Source organism: Astyanax mexicanus, chromosome 18 (genome assembly GCF_023375975.1).
Source record: "Astyanax mexicanus isolate ESR-SI-001 chromosome 18, AstMex3_surface, whole genome shotgun sequence".
Classification (NCBI taxonomy): Eukaryota; Metazoa; Chordata; class Actinopteri; order Characiformes; family Acestrorhamphidae; genus Astyanax; species Astyanax mexicanus.
In genome coordinates, this window is record NC_064425.1 from 6605321 (window position 1) to 6624834 (window position 19514).

At 41.9% G+C, this 19514-nt stretch overlaps 1 protein-coding gene across 4 annotated transcripts in view; it reads right to left on the reverse strand.

Annotated features, from left to right (window-relative positions):
- tiam1b (TIAM Rac1 associated GEF 1b) overlaps nucleotides 1–19514 on the reverse strand; it is a 97289-nt gene that overhangs the window by 12208 nt on the left and 65567 nt on the right. For 3 of the 4 annotated variants that reach the window (XM_049466963.1, XM_049466964.1, XM_049466965.1), the window contains exons 18-20: nucleotides 3498–3689; nucleotides 2538–2606; nucleotides 147–272 (exon numbers count right to left, since the gene is read on the reverse strand). In XM_049466963.1, coding sequence (XP_049322920.1) covers nucleotides 147–272; nucleotides 2538–2606; nucleotides 3498–3689 — 387 coding nt within the window. Of the gene's footprint in view, nucleotides 1–146; nucleotides 273–2537; nucleotides 2607–3497; nucleotides 3690–7623; nucleotides 8595–19514 lie in introns of those variants that run through there. The other variant, XM_049466966.1, reaches the window with a different exon arrangement.

Below are 19514 nucleotides of genomic sequence, written 5' to 3' on the forward strand. Positions count from 1 at the left end.
GCTGTTTTAGCTGTGTGGTCCTGCTGGGTTTAGCTGTGTGGTTCTGCTGGGTTTAGCTTTGTGGATCTCCTGGGTTTAGCTGTATTGTTCTGCAGGGTTTAGCTGTGCAGTTCTGCTGGGTTTAGCTGTGCGGTTCTGCAGCTTACCTTAAACTGCTCCACTCGCTCCAGTTTCTCCAGGTCGGGAACGAGCCGTGCTCCATCCTCCAGCGTCCGCAGGAACTCCACCTGGAACTCCACCATCTCTGGCAGGTTCCCAAACAACACGTCCAGCTGACACACACACACATTACATAAACATTATTATAATAATATGTGTAGGAATTGTGTTTGTAATGTAATGTACCTGTGCAACAAACTTGCATTAATATAATTATTCATTTTTAGTCCAGTTCACTTTTACTTTATTTAACTTTATATATATATATATACCGTAATTACAGCAAAAAGTTTGGACACACCTTAATCTCAATGTTTAGTGAAAAAAAAAACAGAATATGTTTTATATTTTAGATTCTTTAAAGTAGCACCTCTTGCCCAGATGACAGTTTTGCACATCTTGGCTGCATTTTCTCAGTCAGCTTTATGAGGTAAAGGCACCTGGAATTCAGGCTTTCAGTTAACAGCTGTGCTGAACTAGTCAAGAGTTAATTACTTAAATTTCTTGCCTTTTAATGTGTTTGAGAGCATCAAGAACTACTTAACTAAGTAAAGAAAGAAAGACTTTAAGAAATGAAAGTCAGTCAATCCGAAACTTTTCGAGAACTTTGAAAGTATCATCAAGTTCTTGATGAAACTGGCTCTCATCAGGACTGCTCCAGCACCCCAGATAAGAGCACCTAAATGCTTCACAGAGTATTCTGGTTTGTTTAAAACTTTTAAGTTACTACATAATTCCTTATGTGTTCCTTCATATTTTGGATGAATTTAGTATTAATTTACAATGTACAGCATTGAATGAGAAGGTGTGTCCAAACTTTTGACTGTTACTGTATATTAAAATTTTATGGTTGTTTTTTTTAATCCATGGTTACTTAGATGACATCATAACACATGTCTGGTAAAAAGAATATACATAAATAATAAAAATAATAATAATATCTATCTTTTTATCTGCCTGTCCTCCTTATCTGTCACTTGTCTGTCTACCTACATGCCTGACTTCCTGCATGTTTGTCTGTCTGTCTGTCTGTCTGTCTGTCTACCAGTCTTCTTGACTGTTATGCACTCAGACAGACAGAGCTGTAATATAAGAGCATCTTCAGGCAGTCAGGGTTCAGACTGTAACTCTAAACACCTACACACTCACCATCATTACACTGACAAAAGCACTTACACTGAACTGAGATGGTATATGAGTGTGTGTGTGTGTGTGTGGTGTGTGTGTGTGTGTGTGTGTGTGTGTGTATTTTCACTGGGTTTGATTTACAGTGAGGGTGTGTGTGTGTGTTACAGTAATGAATATGTCCGTATTTTACTGTCGATCTGATCCCACACACAGCTCAATATAGAACAGCGCCCACACACACACACACACACACACACACACACACACACACAGATATGGCCACCGCCCCCTGGACACAAACCTCTCAGTCTCAGAGACATACACTAGCACAAGTAACAATAATATATAGCACATGAGTTATAGACAATATGTAAATACATTCTTCAGTATTAGGCTTAGGGTTGACTTTCTACTGCATTTTGGAGCATTGCTGTGAGGTTTTGATTGCATGCAGCCACATAAGCAACTCCACAACTCATTCCATCCAGAAGTATTGGAAAGAGCTCCATCATTCGAGATAATACAATTCCCCTGCTCCACAGCTCAATACTGGGGGCTTTATACCCCTCTAGCCCACATCTGCATTAGGCATGGAGTCAATACACAAGACAAGCTGTGTGTGACATTTGCACATTTGTGTCAGCAATGGGTGCAGCAGAATGCATTCATTAGAGATAGTGTTTACATATATAAACATATATATTATGCCATATATTGTCCAAGCCATTACGTGGCCACAAAAAAATTCTGTATTGTAAAATGTGTAAAAAGTGTAATGGGATTGAGTGCTACAGACTAGAAGCTCTCCAGCCCAGAGGGTTGTTGAACCCAATTGCCGAACAGTGGGTCTCAAAGCAGGTAAACCCAAGAAAAAAAAAATAAAAATAATAATAAACACACCACCCTTCATGCGGAGTCAAACCCATGTCATCACGATCACTGTCCAATACACTATCGCTGCCCCGTCTAGTGAATTGCGACACGGTCAGGAAAAAACGCCCCTATAAGGAGAAAAGGAGCCCAAGAACGAGCACAAACTAAAATCACGCCAAGTGCGACAGAGAGACAGGGGAGGGATGTAAACAAAAGCTCGCCAGAGAAGCGGTTTATTCATTTATTTTTTTCATTATCGTTCATTTAAGCTCAAACAACCTCACGGGCCACATGTTTAATGCTTGCGGGCTGCCTATTGCCAACCTTCTGATATAGCATATGAACTGTATCCAGTATGTATATATGTAAAGATGTACCTCATCCTGAGTGAGGAAGCTTTCTTTCTGCAGGGGGGTCAAATATCGCCCAATCAGACAGTTCAGATCCTGAGAAAAAAAAAAAAAAAAAAAGAGAAACAAACAAACAATTAGTAAATTCTATTTATTTATTTATTTAAATTATTTTCTATATTGTAGATTAATATTAAATACATCAAAACAGTTACAGGACACATATGGAATTGTGTAATAAACAGTAAAAAAAAGTGTTAGTCCTCCACATGAATCCCCTGAACTAAACCTGATGAACTGAGATGGTGATTTGAGTTGATTTAATTGGGAGGAGCTGGAGCTTCACAGCGTGAAAGAAAAGCAGCAAATATTATTCAGCACCTCCAGGAACTCCTTCTTCAAGACACTGAGAAAACTATTCCAGGTGACTCTCCCTCATGAAGACACTGAGATTAAAATACCAAGAGTGTGCAGATCTGTCCTCAAAGATACATGTGATACTTACTTCCTGTATAGCTTTAATATAGTCTTCGATATTAAACTTACAATGTAAACAAATCATAAAAAAGAAAGAAAACACATATGATGAGAGAGTTTTTTGTTTTTCATTAAATTTGCAATGGTTTCTAATATGAATGCTAACGACACTGTGACGCTCCCTCCATGGCTCTACAGGTTGACATCAGTCCGTGTGCTTTTCCTGATTCACTTGTTTTTCTGTCTATTCTCTGTTATTGGCTAATGCATGCGATGAGGCTAGAAGAACAGTTTCACATGCAGCATGAGTATGCAACTCGGAGTGACTTCCTGTATTTCATTTCATTAAGTACTAAATAGATTCTAGCGAAATGACACCATTATATTACAATATATATATAGTACTGTATATTATACTGGTGTCAAATTAGCTGTAGCACATACTGTACACTTTTCACACTACTAATGGTGCTATTACAAACATACACACACACACACAGTGGTACTGACCTTAACATAAGTGCGCTCTGTCTCCACCAGCTCCCAGATGACTTTGCGCAGTTTGTCGGCGTGGCTGAGCTGCCGGGGGGCTGTGTTGACCCCCGCCGAGGAAGACTCCGGTCCAGAGGAAGGAGAAACAGCATCTGATGAAGGATTCATCTCATGAAGACTCCGACAGAACGCTGTCACCTGCTCCGTACTCTACACACACACACACACACACACACACACAGAGAGTCGAGAGTTAGAAACACTGCAGTACTTCATCACTCTCTCACACACACATTTAGCTTTACACAAACCTGAAAAAGAGAGAAAGAGAGAGAGAGAGAGAGAGAGAGAAAGAGCTAAAAAAAATCACGTGAACTTGAACTCATTTAATCTATTTTGAGTCAGACCTCCTCTCTCTCCTCTTCTCTAACCAATGTCTCTCTGTCTTTCTCTCTCTATCTCTCTCTCTCACAAAAGTGAGTATGGATAAAAACGGCTGAATTGTGCCCAAAGTGTCAAAAGTTTGTGTAGCCACTATTATTTTCCAGCACTACTTTAACCCTCTTGGACTACTTGTCTTCAGGCTTTATTGTGCAGCAGCTTCAGAAGAGGCTTTCTTCATGCAAAGTTGATGCAGTGTGTGGCATGTGGTCTGAGAACTACAGGCTGACCTCACTACAGGCTGACCTTTGCCATGAGGTGGCATGTTGAATATCTAGAATCCAGTATGAGAGAACTGAACCCAAAACACCAAACTTAACACGCTTGCTTCACATTTACACACTTACAAGTCACATGACACGAGGGAGGGAGAATGGCACAGCAAATTTACTCAAGCTGTACAACAAGCTGTACACTAACTCAATGTTGGGTAATGTAAGGAATCTTTAACTGTGTGAATGTAATGATGATATATTGATATTTTTACAGTATTAGATTGAAAGGATCCATTTATTGTACAGTTGAAAGGAGGCTCTAGTATTTTGTTGGTACCAGATCCAGCACACTTGTAAGTTGAAAGCCCTGTCATGAGAGACAGCAACACAGCAGGATGTCCTGCACATATCTCTTAGCTGGTAATGTCCCTCTTATCACTACTAGGGGTGACCGACTGTTGGTGCACTGTGTCACTCCAAAGCAAAGGCAGGATTGAATTACTAACCACAGGGTTTTCAAACTGGAACCTGACCATCAGAGGTTCTCTAACAGAACCTTGATGTAAAGCTAAAGATGATACAGTTCCAATCCATAGCAGTTCTATTTCTATTCTAGTTTTATTATGAATAAAATGTGGGTCCATGAGATTCGCAAATCATTGCATCTCTCTCTGTCTGTCTCTCTTCTTTTCCTTCAAACCAAAATATGAGCACCTGTCCTTCCGGCTGGTTGTCATGGAGACGGCCGTCACGGCGCATGGGAAAGTGCCGTCCATGCTTTTACACTGACAGACTGACGAAGAGCAGAGTCCATCATACACACACACACACGCACACACACACACACTCAAACATACAAACACAGACCCATCCATACACCCACACACAGGTACAAGAGCACACTCACAAACACAGTGAAATAGAGTAATTATGAGATACTAAAGACCAAAACCGCATTTCTCTCCTTTTCATTCTCTTTCAATTTATCTCTCTTCTCTCTTTTACATTTTTGTTTTTTTCTTTCAGTTTCTCAGTCTCTCTCTTTCTCATTTCCACTATTTATGCCTCCTCTCTTTGTCATTCTTTCTCTTTTTCTCACTCTTTACATCTCTCTCCCTCTTTCTCTCTCTCTTGTTTTCTCTTTCTCTTATTAGTGTTGTGTTTTCATTCTGTGACTCTTCTTTTGTCTCTCTCACAAGTCTTAGTGGCATTAAACCCCCCTCCCCACATGCACACACACATGCAGTCTCAACACACACAAACACATGTACACACACTCTCTCTCTCACACACACACACACTCATACACACATGCATGCGCACTATGTGCACCTGTGAAACGACACCCCACTGCGCTCAGCCGAGTCACAGACTCCTAACAGCGCGGTCTGTCAGATGGAGAATATCTGAATATGATAGAACTCAGAGCCTCACAATCAGAGCTAATTCAATACAAACACACTTAAACTGTATTTCTATTAACGTATGAACTACTGTAATTAAATACATTAAATACACAGGAATAATATAATTAACTACTAAACAATGGGACAGTGGGTTATTGGTCACAGGGTTGTGGGTTTGATACCAGATATTGGCATGTTGAACCCTGAGCAGAACCCTTAACCCATAAAGGTTATTGTATGCCACTATGTGTGTGTGTGCGCTCACTAGTGTGTATGTAAGTTTACATATTGAATAGGTTACTCTTCAGCTAGTAGAGTACGGTAAGTGTATCTTATTATCTTGTCCTAATAATGCCATTAATAACAGTTAACTACACAAACATAATGTGTCATAATATTTAACTGCACAGGAATGTGATAAATTGCAGTTAAAAACATGATTTAGATGATCAACTGCAGTTAAAACCATGATGTAAATGATCAATTGCAATTAAAAACATGATTAAAGTGATTAATTGCAGTTAAAAACATGATTTAAATGATCAATTGCAGTTAAAAACATGATTAAAGTGATTAATTGCAGTTAAAAACATGATTAAAATGATTAATTGCAGTTTAAAACATTTGTCTACAATGTACAGTGCACAATGTATAGTTGTCCTGTGGACAGATTCTCCAATCTGAGCTGTATATTTCTGCAGCTCCTCCAGAGTGACCATGGGCTTCTTGGCTGCTTCTCTGACCAGTGCTCTCCTTGCTCGATCTGTCAGTTTGGTTGGCCGGCCATGTCCTGGTAGGATGATGAATTTAACAGTGCTCTTAGTGATGCTTAAAGCAGGTCTCTGACTTGTCTGGTGAGGTCCTTGGTATTCATGATGTTGGTTGTTCACTAGTATTCCCTAACAAACCACTGAGGCCTTCACAGAACAGGTGTATTGATACTGAGCCTAAATTACATACAGCTGGACTCTATGGCAGTTGATTGCACTGGGTTTTATTTCCGAGTAAAGGGGCTGAATACTTTTGCATGCACACTTTTCAGATTTCTATTGATTAAAATTTTGAAAACCATGTATCATTTTTTTTTCACTTCACAAATATGAACTACTTTGTGTTGATATATTACTTAGAATCTCAATAAAGTACATTAAACTCACCTACAAAATGCTTAAAACACATAAAAATGCATAAATACACTCTAAAACATGTATAAAACACATTTAAAACATGACTACACAAGCTGAAACTTGCATAAACACATCTAAACTAGAAACAAATTACACATAAACACATAAAACGATGCAAACTTGTCTAACTTACCTAAACCATGGCTAAAAACCATCTACAACAATCCCAAAGAAGCCTACCGCACACAAAACACTGCAAAACACAGTCAAATACATCTAAACACACTTCACATCTGCATGAAGAAGCAGTGATAGAGTTAGATGAAAGAGGTGAAAAAAGTAAAGAGGTGTGGAAAGAGTTAGAGAGAGGTGGAGAGAGAATAAAAGAGGTGGAAAGAGATAGAGAAAGGTAAAGAAAGGCACAGAGAGAGATAGAGAAAGTTGGATAGAGAGGTAAAGAGAGGTGGAGAGAGGAGAAGAGAGTTAAAGAGAGGTAAAAAGAAGTAGAGAGGGGTGGAGAGAGGTAGAGAGAAGCAAAGAGAGATGGAGACAGAGAAGAAGAGAGAGTTAGAGACAGGGAATAGAGAGCTAAAGAGCGGTGGACAGAGTTAAAGAGAGGTACAGATAGTTAGAAAGAGATGGATAGAGAGATAAAGAGATAGAAGTGGAATCAGGTGAAAAAAGGTACAGAGAGGTGGAGAGAGTTGGAGAGAGAGATAAATAGACAGGTAAAGACAGGTAGGGAGAGGTGGAGAGAGGTAGAGAGAGGTGGAGAGAGAGATAAATAGACAGGTAAAGACAGGTAGGGAGAGGTGGAGAGAGGTAGAGAGAGGTGGAGAGAGTTGAAGAGAGGTGGAGAGAGTGAGAGAGAGGTAGAGAGAAGTACAGAGAGATGATAGAGTTAGAGAGAGATGGATAGAGAGGTAAAGAGAAGTACAGAGTGAGTTGAGCTCACCAGGTGGAGGATGCTGTAGATGGACTCTGAGGAGCGCTTTCTGCTTCTGTTTCTCTTCAGCACCGACATGACTGACCCTCACACACACACACACACACACACACACTCTCACACGCTCTTACAAGCTCTTACACACAAACTCCTCGCTGACAGCGGATCAGCTGCTACGATCAGAAACACAAACGGCATGGAAACGCTGATCGCTTTCATAGATTCACACTCTCCATCAGCAGCTCCACACTAACCATACACATACATTCATCTCTCTCTCCTCTCTCTCTCTCTCCCCGTTTCTCTGTCCCTTTTGCTCTTTCTCTCTTGTTCGCCCACCTACACGCTCTGTTCCTCCAAATCAGCTCCTTCTTCTCCATCTGATTCTGCTGCTCTCGCTCTTTCCATCTCTCTTTCTCTCTCTCCCTCCAGATGTCCTCTGTAATCTTTGCACTGTTCTCTAGTTTTTGGAATAGAGAGAGAGTCTCCTTAAGGTTGCTAAAGCTGGACCTCACACACAGGGAAATGGATATTAATGGAGAGAAAGATAGAAAGAGATAGAGAGAGAGAAATGTTGACATACATTAGAGGGTTTCAGCAGCACATGGCTGAGGATCTGTATGCAGTTTCCCCAACAAGCGTTGCTTCTGAGCAGCCAGGACCTGTGCGATGCCTTAAACCTTTAACATGCCTTGACCCGTACACAAACTACAGGTGCAGGTGATACAAAACCATGTTTTCTGGAGTAAAATATCTTATTTTCATTATGAAATGTTGAGCGCTTTGAAATCTCCTACAGAACACTTGGGCTGGACGCTGCCTGTTTTCTCTCTACTCCACTTAATAACAGGAATAAACCCAAATTCTGCATGTCTGAAAATATGCAGTAAGTAAATAAAGTTTGGGGAACATGAATTGTTTGATTTGTATTCAGGAATATATTGATTTTAAAATGAAGTTCAGGAAAGATCCAGTTTTATGATTTTATTCATTATTTTTTTACTTTTGCATTTACTTAGTATTTTTTATATGTTCTATTATAATAACAATTATGCTTTTCATTAACATTCCTTATCAAACATAAAAGCTTATTGTGTAATGCATGAATAGTACTCAAGATACTCAAGATTTAGTAGTATGATGCCAGGGGGTTAAACAAGGCCTGACTGATGCACTGTATCATTTGGCCAGTGGTATCAGTCAATATTAATGCCCTGTGTCAATATTATAACATTTTAGGTTATAATGTTACTAACAGTTCCATAATGTTAGTATTCAAACGTTATTTCTGTAACATTACAAGCCAACCTTCTTCCTGGAACCCTTCAAAACATTGATACATCTTTTTATTACACTTCCTGAAATCTGGGATCTTCCTGTAGAAGCCAATGGAACAATTTGAAATTTGCCTTGTTGGGCCTAAGATAGCAGATAAGCCCAAGATGATACTATGATACTCCCACCCCCATGTTTAACAGTTGGGATGAAAGTCTCATTTTTCTCCAAACAACCTTTTTTATTTCAACCAGAAAGTTTCATTTTGGATTCATCTGTCCACAGAATGTTCTTCCAACAGGTTTCTGGCTTATCTGCCTGGTCTGGAGCATCTTCAGCAGACGGCAGGAGGGCAGAACTCTCACAAAGCCTGGTACGAATAACCGAGCCAGAGCTTTCAAGACAAAAGACAGGAGGAGAGGGAAGCCATTCAAACGCAGATACAGCAATACATCTCTCATGCACTCTCTCTTTTATACATCTCTGTGACTCCACACCTCTTACAGAGAGAGTGTGCATGACCCGCAGTGTGATTACAGAAGGAGAGAGAAAGAGAGATAGAGAGAGGGAGAGAAAGAGAGAAAGTAAGAGAGAGTACAGAAGGGCCTGATTCACACAGCAGCAGGTCACACACTGAGAGTGAAAGAAGAGTGATTTGCAGTAATGAGCTCCGACTTGAGGAGCATCATGGACCCAAGCTGATGATGAATCAGTGCTGCATTGTGAGTGTTAGAGCTATCCTTCACTTACTGTTACTTACCACCCCATTACTTAAAGGGGCAGTTCAGGGAACAATCATATGTGCATTGGTTGATCACTGACCCCAGATTCAGATGATCACTCGAGACTAAAGGCTGGATTATACTTCTGCGTCGAGTCATCGCTTGCATCGATTTGCAGTTTAAACTATAAACCCTTGAGGGTACAGACAGGAACAAAAGGCTTGCCGTACAAACCACAGCTCAGGCTTCATGTAGGCTATGTATAAACTGGCCTTAAGTGTCATTTCAATATATTGCATCATTTTCGCATCGATAGATTATTGATACATGGCGTCAATATTTTTATTGAAACATTGGCACTTTAAACTTTCCTTAATTAGGCTTATTAAAGTTAATGCTTCACTACTCCACATGGTGGTGCTAATCAAATGAACAGGGTAAACCTGCAGTGAAGAATTGGTTGTAGTGGTTATCAAATTCTGAAACACTGACACCACCAATAAATCTATAATTCATGATATTTGAATATTTAAGTGTTTTTTAATAGCTGTGGTAATTACCTGTCTTATAAATCAGGTTTAACTGCACCTGAACAGCCGTTCAACTCAAACATGAGGAGTATGTTTGATAGTCCGTTTGGATCGAGACCGAATTTTGTTCTCATCCCAAACAAAACCGAGTTTGCAGAGTCAGGAGTTGGCTTGACCGGACCAAGACCAAGGCTCTTGCAGGTCTCGGTACAATTGTTTTGGTCCAAACCCAAGTGCGATTACTGTTTTAACACCTGCCCAAATGAACCGTACCAAGTATACAAACCAACCAAAGTCTGATTTAACCGACCAAATAGTGCTGGAGTGAAAACATGCTAAAGCTGTTGCCGTCTCATCTTTGTAAAAAACAAAAAACATATAGATAAAAGTGTCAAAGTTGACTTTGTGGAAATGTTGTAAAATAGTGTACATTCCCAGCTCCGACATTTAACTTCAGAAATAAATGCAATGCAGCATTAATCTAGATTTTGAAGGTCTAATTTGTGGCAAGGCTAATCTAGCTGTATCTGCATAGACACCACTAAGAATTTGGCCAATTTACACTCAATGATTGCTGCAAAACTTAGCATGCAGTTGTGTCTCAGGCATATATGTAAATTCTTCCAATGTGTGGTCTGATAAGACACTGTGTGATGTTCCTTGGTGAGAGTTAGTTGACTGCTACACTGAGATGGGGGCACATCACTGGACTGAAAGAAGCAGGATGGTCGTTTCAACAAATTGTCAACCAATCTATAGGCAAACTGTCACCCAGCCAGACACCAATGCCTTTTTTGTAGCTGTGCTGTGGACAAGAAACTTGGAATGCTTTGGATTGGAAATGTATAGTCTTAAATGACAAATCCAGGTTCTATGTGAACCAACGTCCAGTTACGGTTGGTTTTGGGTTTAAGTTTAATGTCCTGAAGGGTCCTCTAATTGAGTCCAGTTGAAGCAATTAATTAAGGTTTTTTTCATAGTCAATGAAAAGCTATTAAATATTATTTACAAAAAGCTTTTAAGCATAAAAACAAATATGGTTCCAGTGCTGTTTCGAGCAGCTTGCTTAGAGCACATATCACTGCTCACTGCTCCACTGCTCCTTCCTCAGACTGACAGTCGTTTTCCCGCCTCCTGAGACTCAGTGTGTAAGAAGATTAGCCAGCATGGGATCATCATCATCAGACAGAACTGTGATCCACAGGACAGCTTTGGAGAGTTAGCATGCTAATCTCTGAGCTCAACACACACTACTGCGCTTTTTCATACTGTCACACACACACACACACACGTTTATTAGAAACACCTGCTAATATATTGTGCTTCCATTCACTGGCCACTTTATTGGAAACACCTACTACTACAACATTGTGCTTCCACTTATTACCACTTTATTGGAAACACCTACTACTAATATCTTGTGCTTCCACCACCTGTGTTCACTTTATTAGAAACACCTACTACTACTGTATTGTGCTTCCACTCACTATGGCCACTTTGTTAGAAACACCTACTACTACCACTATCTTGTGCTTCCAGGATCTGTGGCCACTTTATAAGAAACACCTATTATGACTATCTTGTGCTTTCACTCACTGGCCACTTTATTAGAAACACCTATTACTACTATCTTGTGCTTCCACCATCTGTGGCCACTTTCATAGAAACCTCTACTACTACTGTCTTGTGCTTCGACTCACTATGGCCACTTTATTAGAAACACCTACTTCTACTACTACTACTACTACTGTCTTGTGCTTCCACCATCTGTGGCCACTTTAATAGAAACACATTCTACTATTATATTGTGCTTCCATTCACTGTTGCCACTTTATTAGAAACACCTACTATGACCACTATCTTTTGCTTCCATTATCTGTGGCCACTTTATTAGAAACACCTACTAATAATATATTGTGCTTTCACTCACTGGCCACTTCATTAGAAACACCTACTACTATCTTGTACTATATTTTTCAACATAACATAAAAGCAGAATCTGGCTTTATAGCTCTACCCTCTTTATTATTGGTCAGTTTGAAACCACAGGACCACCGCTGGCCAGATATTATTGGACGGTTGAGTGCTTATTGTCGAGGCTAAATGCAGAACACATCCGCCTCTCAGTCTAATATCAGAACACAAAGACACTGTGAGAACAAATCAATGGCCCTGTGAGCAGCAGCCCTGCCAGAACTGATCCATCTCCAGCACACCTGGAGTCCGAACAGCAGGTGAGGTGCAGAAGCTGTGTTAGAGTGTGTGTGTGTGTGTGTGTGTGTGTGTTAGCTTGTGTGTGCTTCTGGCTTTAGGCTAATTATGAATTCTGCCGCAGTCTATGCCGCCCTCACGGCACTAACCCCTGCTGATGGGGCGGAGGGGGTGGATAAATCGAGCTTTGGTGGAGTCACAGCATGCTAAAGAGTGCAACAGGAACATGAGCAGACACACCAGCCTAAACCTGGAAGATCAAACACTAACGATAATTACCAAACATCAACGTTTTCTTCGTGTTTATAATGAGTTCAACTTAATTTTCTAAAATATGATTCAGTATAGATTAAACTTTAAACAGCTGAGCAGTAGTCATATACATCGGTTGGACAATTAAACTGAAACACCTGGTTTTAAACCACAATAATTGATTGTGGTGACGGACAGTTCTAGTGTAAACAGTGAAGTTGAGGTGCACATTGAATTCTGCGTGATTTGATCAGCCGTGGTTTTATGTTTTTTGGATACAATCCAGGTTAGCACCAGAACATCCCTTTCAGACAGCTTCCTCTTACAGCATCCACAGTTAATCCTGTTGGATGTGGTTGGTCCTTCTTGGTGGTATGCTGACATTACCCTGGATACCGTGGCTCTTGATAATCACAAAGACTTGCTGTCTTGGTCACAGATTCACCAGCAAGACGTGCACCGACAGTTTGTCGGTTCCTCTTTTGAACTCTGGTATGTCACCCATAATGTTGTGTGCATTGCAATATTTTAAGCAAAACTGTGCTCCTACCCTGCTAATTGAAGCTTCACACTCTGCTCTTACTGGTGCAATGTGCAATTAATAAAGATTGGCCACCAGGCTGCTCAAATTTAGCCATGAAACCTCCCACACTAAAATGACAGGTGTTTCAGTTTCATTGTCCAACCCCTGTATGTTGCCAAAATTATTCACTCACTAACCCAAATCATTAAACTACTCACATGGTCATATGTGTAAACAAGCGAGCACCTTGGCATGGAGACTGCATTTAAATATATAGTACCAATCACGTGATCCAGACTATAAAGAAACATAAGGAATCATGTTGTAACTTAAAAGTGTTAAACAAACCAAAATACTCTGTGAAGAAGCATTTAGGTGCTCTTATCTGGGGATCTGTTAACTTGCAGTTTCTGAGGCTGGTAACTCTGAAAAACTAAATCTGAACTTATCCTGTGAAAACAGAGGGAACTCTTGCTCTTCCTTTTCTGGGACCTAATGAGAGCCAGTTCCATCATACATTTTTTTTACCTAGCAACCCCCTAGTTCTTGAAATGTTTCAGACTGTCTGACCTTGCCATAATATGGATTAGAACACTACTGAAATAGAGCTATTCACTGTATACCAACTCTACCTCTTCACTACTTTACAACTTTTGCCCTCAAACACATTAAGAGGAGCAAGAAATTTAAGTGATTGAATTCCACAGCTGTTAACTGAAAGCCATTCCAGGGGACTACCTCATAAAGCTGACTGAAAATGCTAAGATTTGCAAAGCTGGCATCTAAGCAGGAGGTGAAATATAAAAATAAAAAATTATTTGCTAAATAATTGTACATGTTTTTTTCTTATCTATCATTTTAACAAATACAGCTTGATGCTAAAATATCTTTTTACAAAGGAAAATGACAAAAAATAACGCACAGTGAGATTAGAGTCACTAAGTACTAAAGTACTAAGTACTAAGTAACACGTTACTGACATCACTGGTAATAACAACATTCAATGCAAAAAATGATAATAATGTGTCTAATATAAGTTAGCTACTCCATTAATTTTGTTTCTGGTACTGTATTATATTCACCCTAAAATGATGCACGAATGAACTGATACCTCAAAAATACAACACACTCCATCTGTACACACTGTCACCACTGCACTGAGCGCTAATCCTCACACACTCGAACGGAAACCCACACCACTCCTTCACACTCCTCGCATCATCTCCTCAGCCCCAGATCTGCTAATAAAACAATCTTAATCACTTCCCCTAATTAAGCAATTAGAATGAATCAGAATGCAAACACTAAATCAAAGGGATCTGTGGATCAGTGGTGCTCAGTTGAAACAGCTAATTAATCTCTACAACACCCTTCAATACACCCCCCCCTTTCTTCCGGAGTGCTCACGGATATAAAGCAGCTTCTTCAGTTGGAGGAGATGTTTGTTTTGGTCTCCAAGCGGATCTCATCGCTCGGAGCTTCAAGACCAGATTATTCTCATCTTCATGGAGAATCTAAAATCTGAGGAGACTTCAGGGTGTAGAAGCTATTGTGCACTTCTCCAGTGATCTTCTGAAGAATGGACTAGAAAAATCTAGTAAATACTGTTATTTACAGCTACTATGGTATTCTAGGTGGTTGCTGTGGTGTCCCAGGTTCCTGTTAAGTGCTTCCTTGGGAGCTGCAAGGGTTTGCCTCGGTTTGCTGCTATAGTTGTATGCTATGATGTTTCTGGTGGTTGATGTGGGGTCCCAGGTTGTTGCTAAGTGCTTCTTGGGGGGTGCTAAGGTGTACCACCTACTATGTATGCTATGATGCTTCTGGTGGTTGCTGTGGTATCCCAGGTTGCTGCTAAGTGCTTCTTTGGGGGTTGAAGGGTGTGCCATCTACTATGTATGCCATGGTGATTCAGGTGGCTAGGGTGTTTCTAGGTAACTGCTGTAGTGTCCCAGGTTGGTGCTGAATGCTTCTTTTAGGGTTGCTAGGGCATATCACCAAATATGTATGCTATGATGCTTCTGGTGGTTGCTGTGGTATCCCAGGTTGCTGCTAAGTGCTTCTTGGGTGGTTACTAGGATGTACCACATACTAAGTATGCTATGATGCTTTGGTGGAGATATATCATGCTTAATAGTGTGACAGGAACAGGAACAGACACCACCAGGGGTTGCCAGGGTGTTGTTAGGTAACTGCTATGGCATTCAGGTTGTTGCTAGGTTTATGGTAATTCTTATTAGGCAGTTGCTAGGGTATTGCATTTAGTGTTGTACTATCTACTATGTATGTTATGGTGTTTCAGGTGGTTGCTAGGGTGTTGCTAGGCAAATGCTATGGCAGGTTATTGCTAGGATATTGATAGTTGTTGCTAGGTTGATTGTAATTCTTGTTAGGTGGTTGCTAGTGTACTGCAATGTTGTTCTATTGCAATGTAATTATAGTGGTGTACTATCAACAATGTATGCTGCTGTGTTTCAGGTGGTTGCTATGGTGTTGCTAGGTAGTTGCTATGGCATTCGGATTGTTGCTCGGTTGATGGCAATTCTTGTTAGGTGGTTGCTAGGGTATTGCAATATGGGTTGTACTGCGATATTAGGATATTGATAGTTTTTGCAAGGTTGATGGTAATCTTTGTTAGGTGGTTGCTAGAGTATTGCAATGTAGTTAGTATTTAATTATAATGGTGTACTATCTACAATGTGTGGTATGGTGTTTAATGTGGTTGCTACGGTGTTGCTATGTAATTGCTATGGCATTTAGACGGTTGCTAGGTTGACAGTAGTTCTAGGTAGGTGGTTGCTAGGATATTGCAATTTGGTTCATAGGTAATTATGCGTGCTTTGGTGTTTTATGTGGTTTATAGGATATCACAAGGTGTTATTATGCAGTTGCAAGGATGCCCTTTTTGTTTTTGGTGGTTATTAGGACATTTGTAGATCATTGTAGAGAACCAAAAAATGTTTTGTTTGGTTGCAGTTTTGGCCAAAAATGTTAATTTTGGTGCATCACTAGTGATGCACAAACTTACATGAGCAAAGAGTTCTGCTATTCATCCCTATAGGAAACAGATCTGATCAAAAACAGTTTCTGTTCAGAAATTGTGTATCCTGATTAGACTAGAATTAGATGTTGCAGAGTTGGTTGCTTGCATGCAGACCCACAACTATTTACCAAACTGACAGGACTTTATAAAACACCTCCACCACCCTCACCACATCTCCCCCATGTTCCCATCTCCACCTTCTCCTCCCGGCGAAGAGAAAAACACATGTCTGAAAAGAGCATCTGGCCTTTGATAAACAAATATATGCACTAACTGTTCGGGCAATCATATTGAGAATTATATACATGCTATATGGTTTTGCATGCCTGTTCAGAGATTCTGGCAGATGATATGTGAAGACTTATCTACCTGGTTTAATTGCAATATCCCAGCTTCACCCAAACTATGCATTTTAGGTGATGTAAGTGAACTAAACATGGAAACAAATATATTGCACATAGTTCTCACTGTCTTATGCATCGCTAAGAAAACTATCCTCATGAAGTGGAAATCAAAAAATGATTTATGCATAAATCACTATAGAAATTTACTTTTAGACCACATTAGTCTGGAAAGAATGTCTGCAACCTCCAAAAAACAATTGGCTACATTTGAATCTCTCTGGTTCCCACTGATCAGCTCCATCACATGATGGGGGTGGGCGGCTGTAGTCGTGTCTCCTGGTGCGTCCGGCAGGTGGCTGGGGGGGGATCGGGGGATTCGGGTGTCTGATGGCACTTGGACTGGGGACGGTGGCTGCCGCTTGGTGATCTCTGTGGCCCTGGTTGTTGGTGGGGGGGGGGCCTGGATGTATGCTCTTGTGTTCTGGGGTAGTGGGTCTGGGGGGCCCATGGTGGTGGGTGCTGGCCCTGTCCGGTTGGCTGGGTTCCCCTGTGGCGGTCGGGGTGCGGAGTCCGGGGCCCTGGTGCCCGTGGGCGTCTGTCGCCTGTTTGGGTCCCTCCCTGCGCTGGGGAGGGTCTATGCCTCTCTTGGGCGCGCCGTCGTGGGGGGTGGTGGTTTGGTCCGTGTTGGGGTGTCTGGTTGGCATTCCGGGATTCTGGGTGCCCTCCCTGTGGGGAGGTAGGGGCGCTCAGGTGGGGAAGCGGCAGTCTCCCACTTAAGACCGGTTGGTCCTGGGCTCAGGACCACTGTGTGTGTGTATGAGAAAGAGTGGGATGTTTATTGTAAATGTGTCTGTGTGTGTGTGTGTGCGTGTGTGTGCATGTGTGTAATATCTGTTGTCTTTTGTATGTGAGTGGGGGTGTGTATTTATGTTGTATTGCAGTGTGGGGGGGTGGGGGTGGGGGGGCGCTGTCTTGCAGAGCGGCGGTGTCCTGGGGCCGTAGCCGCTCTACACCCTGGACTTGCCTTCCCTGTACTGCGGTTGGGTGTATGGAACTGGGTGCCTAGTGAGCCAGCAGTAGTTGGCTCTCTTCCTCCGGGGGGTAGTCCTCTGCCCCTCGGTCCTTTCCTGGCCCTTCCCCGACTCCTACTCAGTCTAACATCGCATTACACATACAAACTCATCATACAGCTTACACACATCATATTACACATAGGGTTTTGGGGGGCAGGTGCTCCCTGCTCCTCAATTTTATTTCGCATTTTAGACATTGAGGGCCTTTGAGGGGGCAGTGTGGTTGGGTGCTGTTATTCAGTTCTCATATTACAGCTGTCCCTCCAATTTTAATAGCACTGTAGCTTTCATTCATTCTTCTCATTATACACATTCATATCACTGCAACATGCTGGGTGGGGGGAGGAGGGGGGTCAGGTCTTCTCACACCCTGGTTTCGTGCACCCTGCCTGGGGTGTGGGTCGGGTGGTTGTTCGGGGCCGGGCTGGCTGCTTCCCTAGGTTGCCGCTGGCTCGGTACTGGTGCCCGCATGCCCGCATTAGGTGTTTATGTATGTTCTGTGTGTGTGACTGGTGTGCGTGACTGGTGTGTGTGACTGGTCTGTGAGTGAATGTGCACGTGTGCGACGGGTGTATGTGTGACGGATGTGTGTGTGACGGGTGTGTGAATGTGCATGTGTGCGTGAACAGTTGGTCCTGGGTTTGGGGCTGACTGAGCATGGACACCTGTGGGACATGGTTACGGAGGGCGGGTTTTTGCCCCCCCTACCGCTCCACGCTGCTCTCCGCCGATCGTCACTGCCGTTCCTGGGGGGGTGGGCGTCCGTGGGTCCCTGGGTGCGTGGCCGGATGCCCTAATGTGGTCTCTGGCCCGCCCCCTTGGTGGCTGTGGCCTGGGGGTGGCTTGGGCCCCCTTGGCGTGGGGGGGGGGCCTGCCGGGTGTCGGGCTGTTCCCGGGTGCTTGGGATCTCGGGGGCCGCATGCTCGGCTCGTGCAGGGGGTGCTGGCCTGCCGGGGGGGTGGGCTGCTCGCTTCCTTTGGCTCTCTGGACTTTTGCTCTTTGCCATGGGGGCTTCGTCTGGAGTCTCCCCCGTCCTCATCTGGGGTGTGCACATGGTTACCATCGGGATGTGTGGCCGCGGGTCTTCTGGGCTCCTAATGGGCTGTGGATGGTCTGGGTCCACTGGGTTCTTCCCTATCTGCCTCTGGATCGCAGGGGCATGGTGGCGGTTTCTTGCCTCCATTGTGGTAGGCATTTCATGACATAATCCGTAACACATGACATATTTTTGCAAAAAACAATAGAATAGAAGTAACTGTGCATGTGTGTGTATGTATTTATGTGTATGTATTAATATGTATGTATATTTATGTATGTGTGTATATGTATAAGCATATGTATAGTTAGATATGTGAGTATGTGTATGTATGTATGTTTGTTTATTTTATGTTTATTTTATTTTATTATTATATTTTTTTTGTTTGTTTGTTTGTTTTTTGTTTAGTTCTTTTTTTTTTTTTTTCTTCTTGTACCCCCCTCCTGTACCTCACACTCCGATCCCTCCAACCCTGAACTATATCCACACAAAATATATATATATATATATATATATATATATATAAAAAATAAAATAAAATAATAATAATAATAATAAAATATATAAAAGAGAAATAATAATAAAAAATAAAATAAATAAATAAATAAATAAATAAAAATAAAGTATTAATTGTCCTCCGAAGAGGGGGGGTGGTGGTTGGGCCAAAAAAAAAAAAAAAAAGAGCATCTGAAGCTGGTGTCGGACGCGGAGCTGGATCGGGGAGCCGGTGTGTGGTTAGAAAAGCGCAGTAATTGGAGAGGAACAGTGCGAGTGTGGTGGGAGTGCTCCGGGTTTCTGAGGGACAGGCGACAGATGGAGGAGCGGAGTGACTACAGCTCCTCTCGGCACACTTTCACTGCTTCCTGGAGACGCTTTCAGCGAGATGGTTCTGCA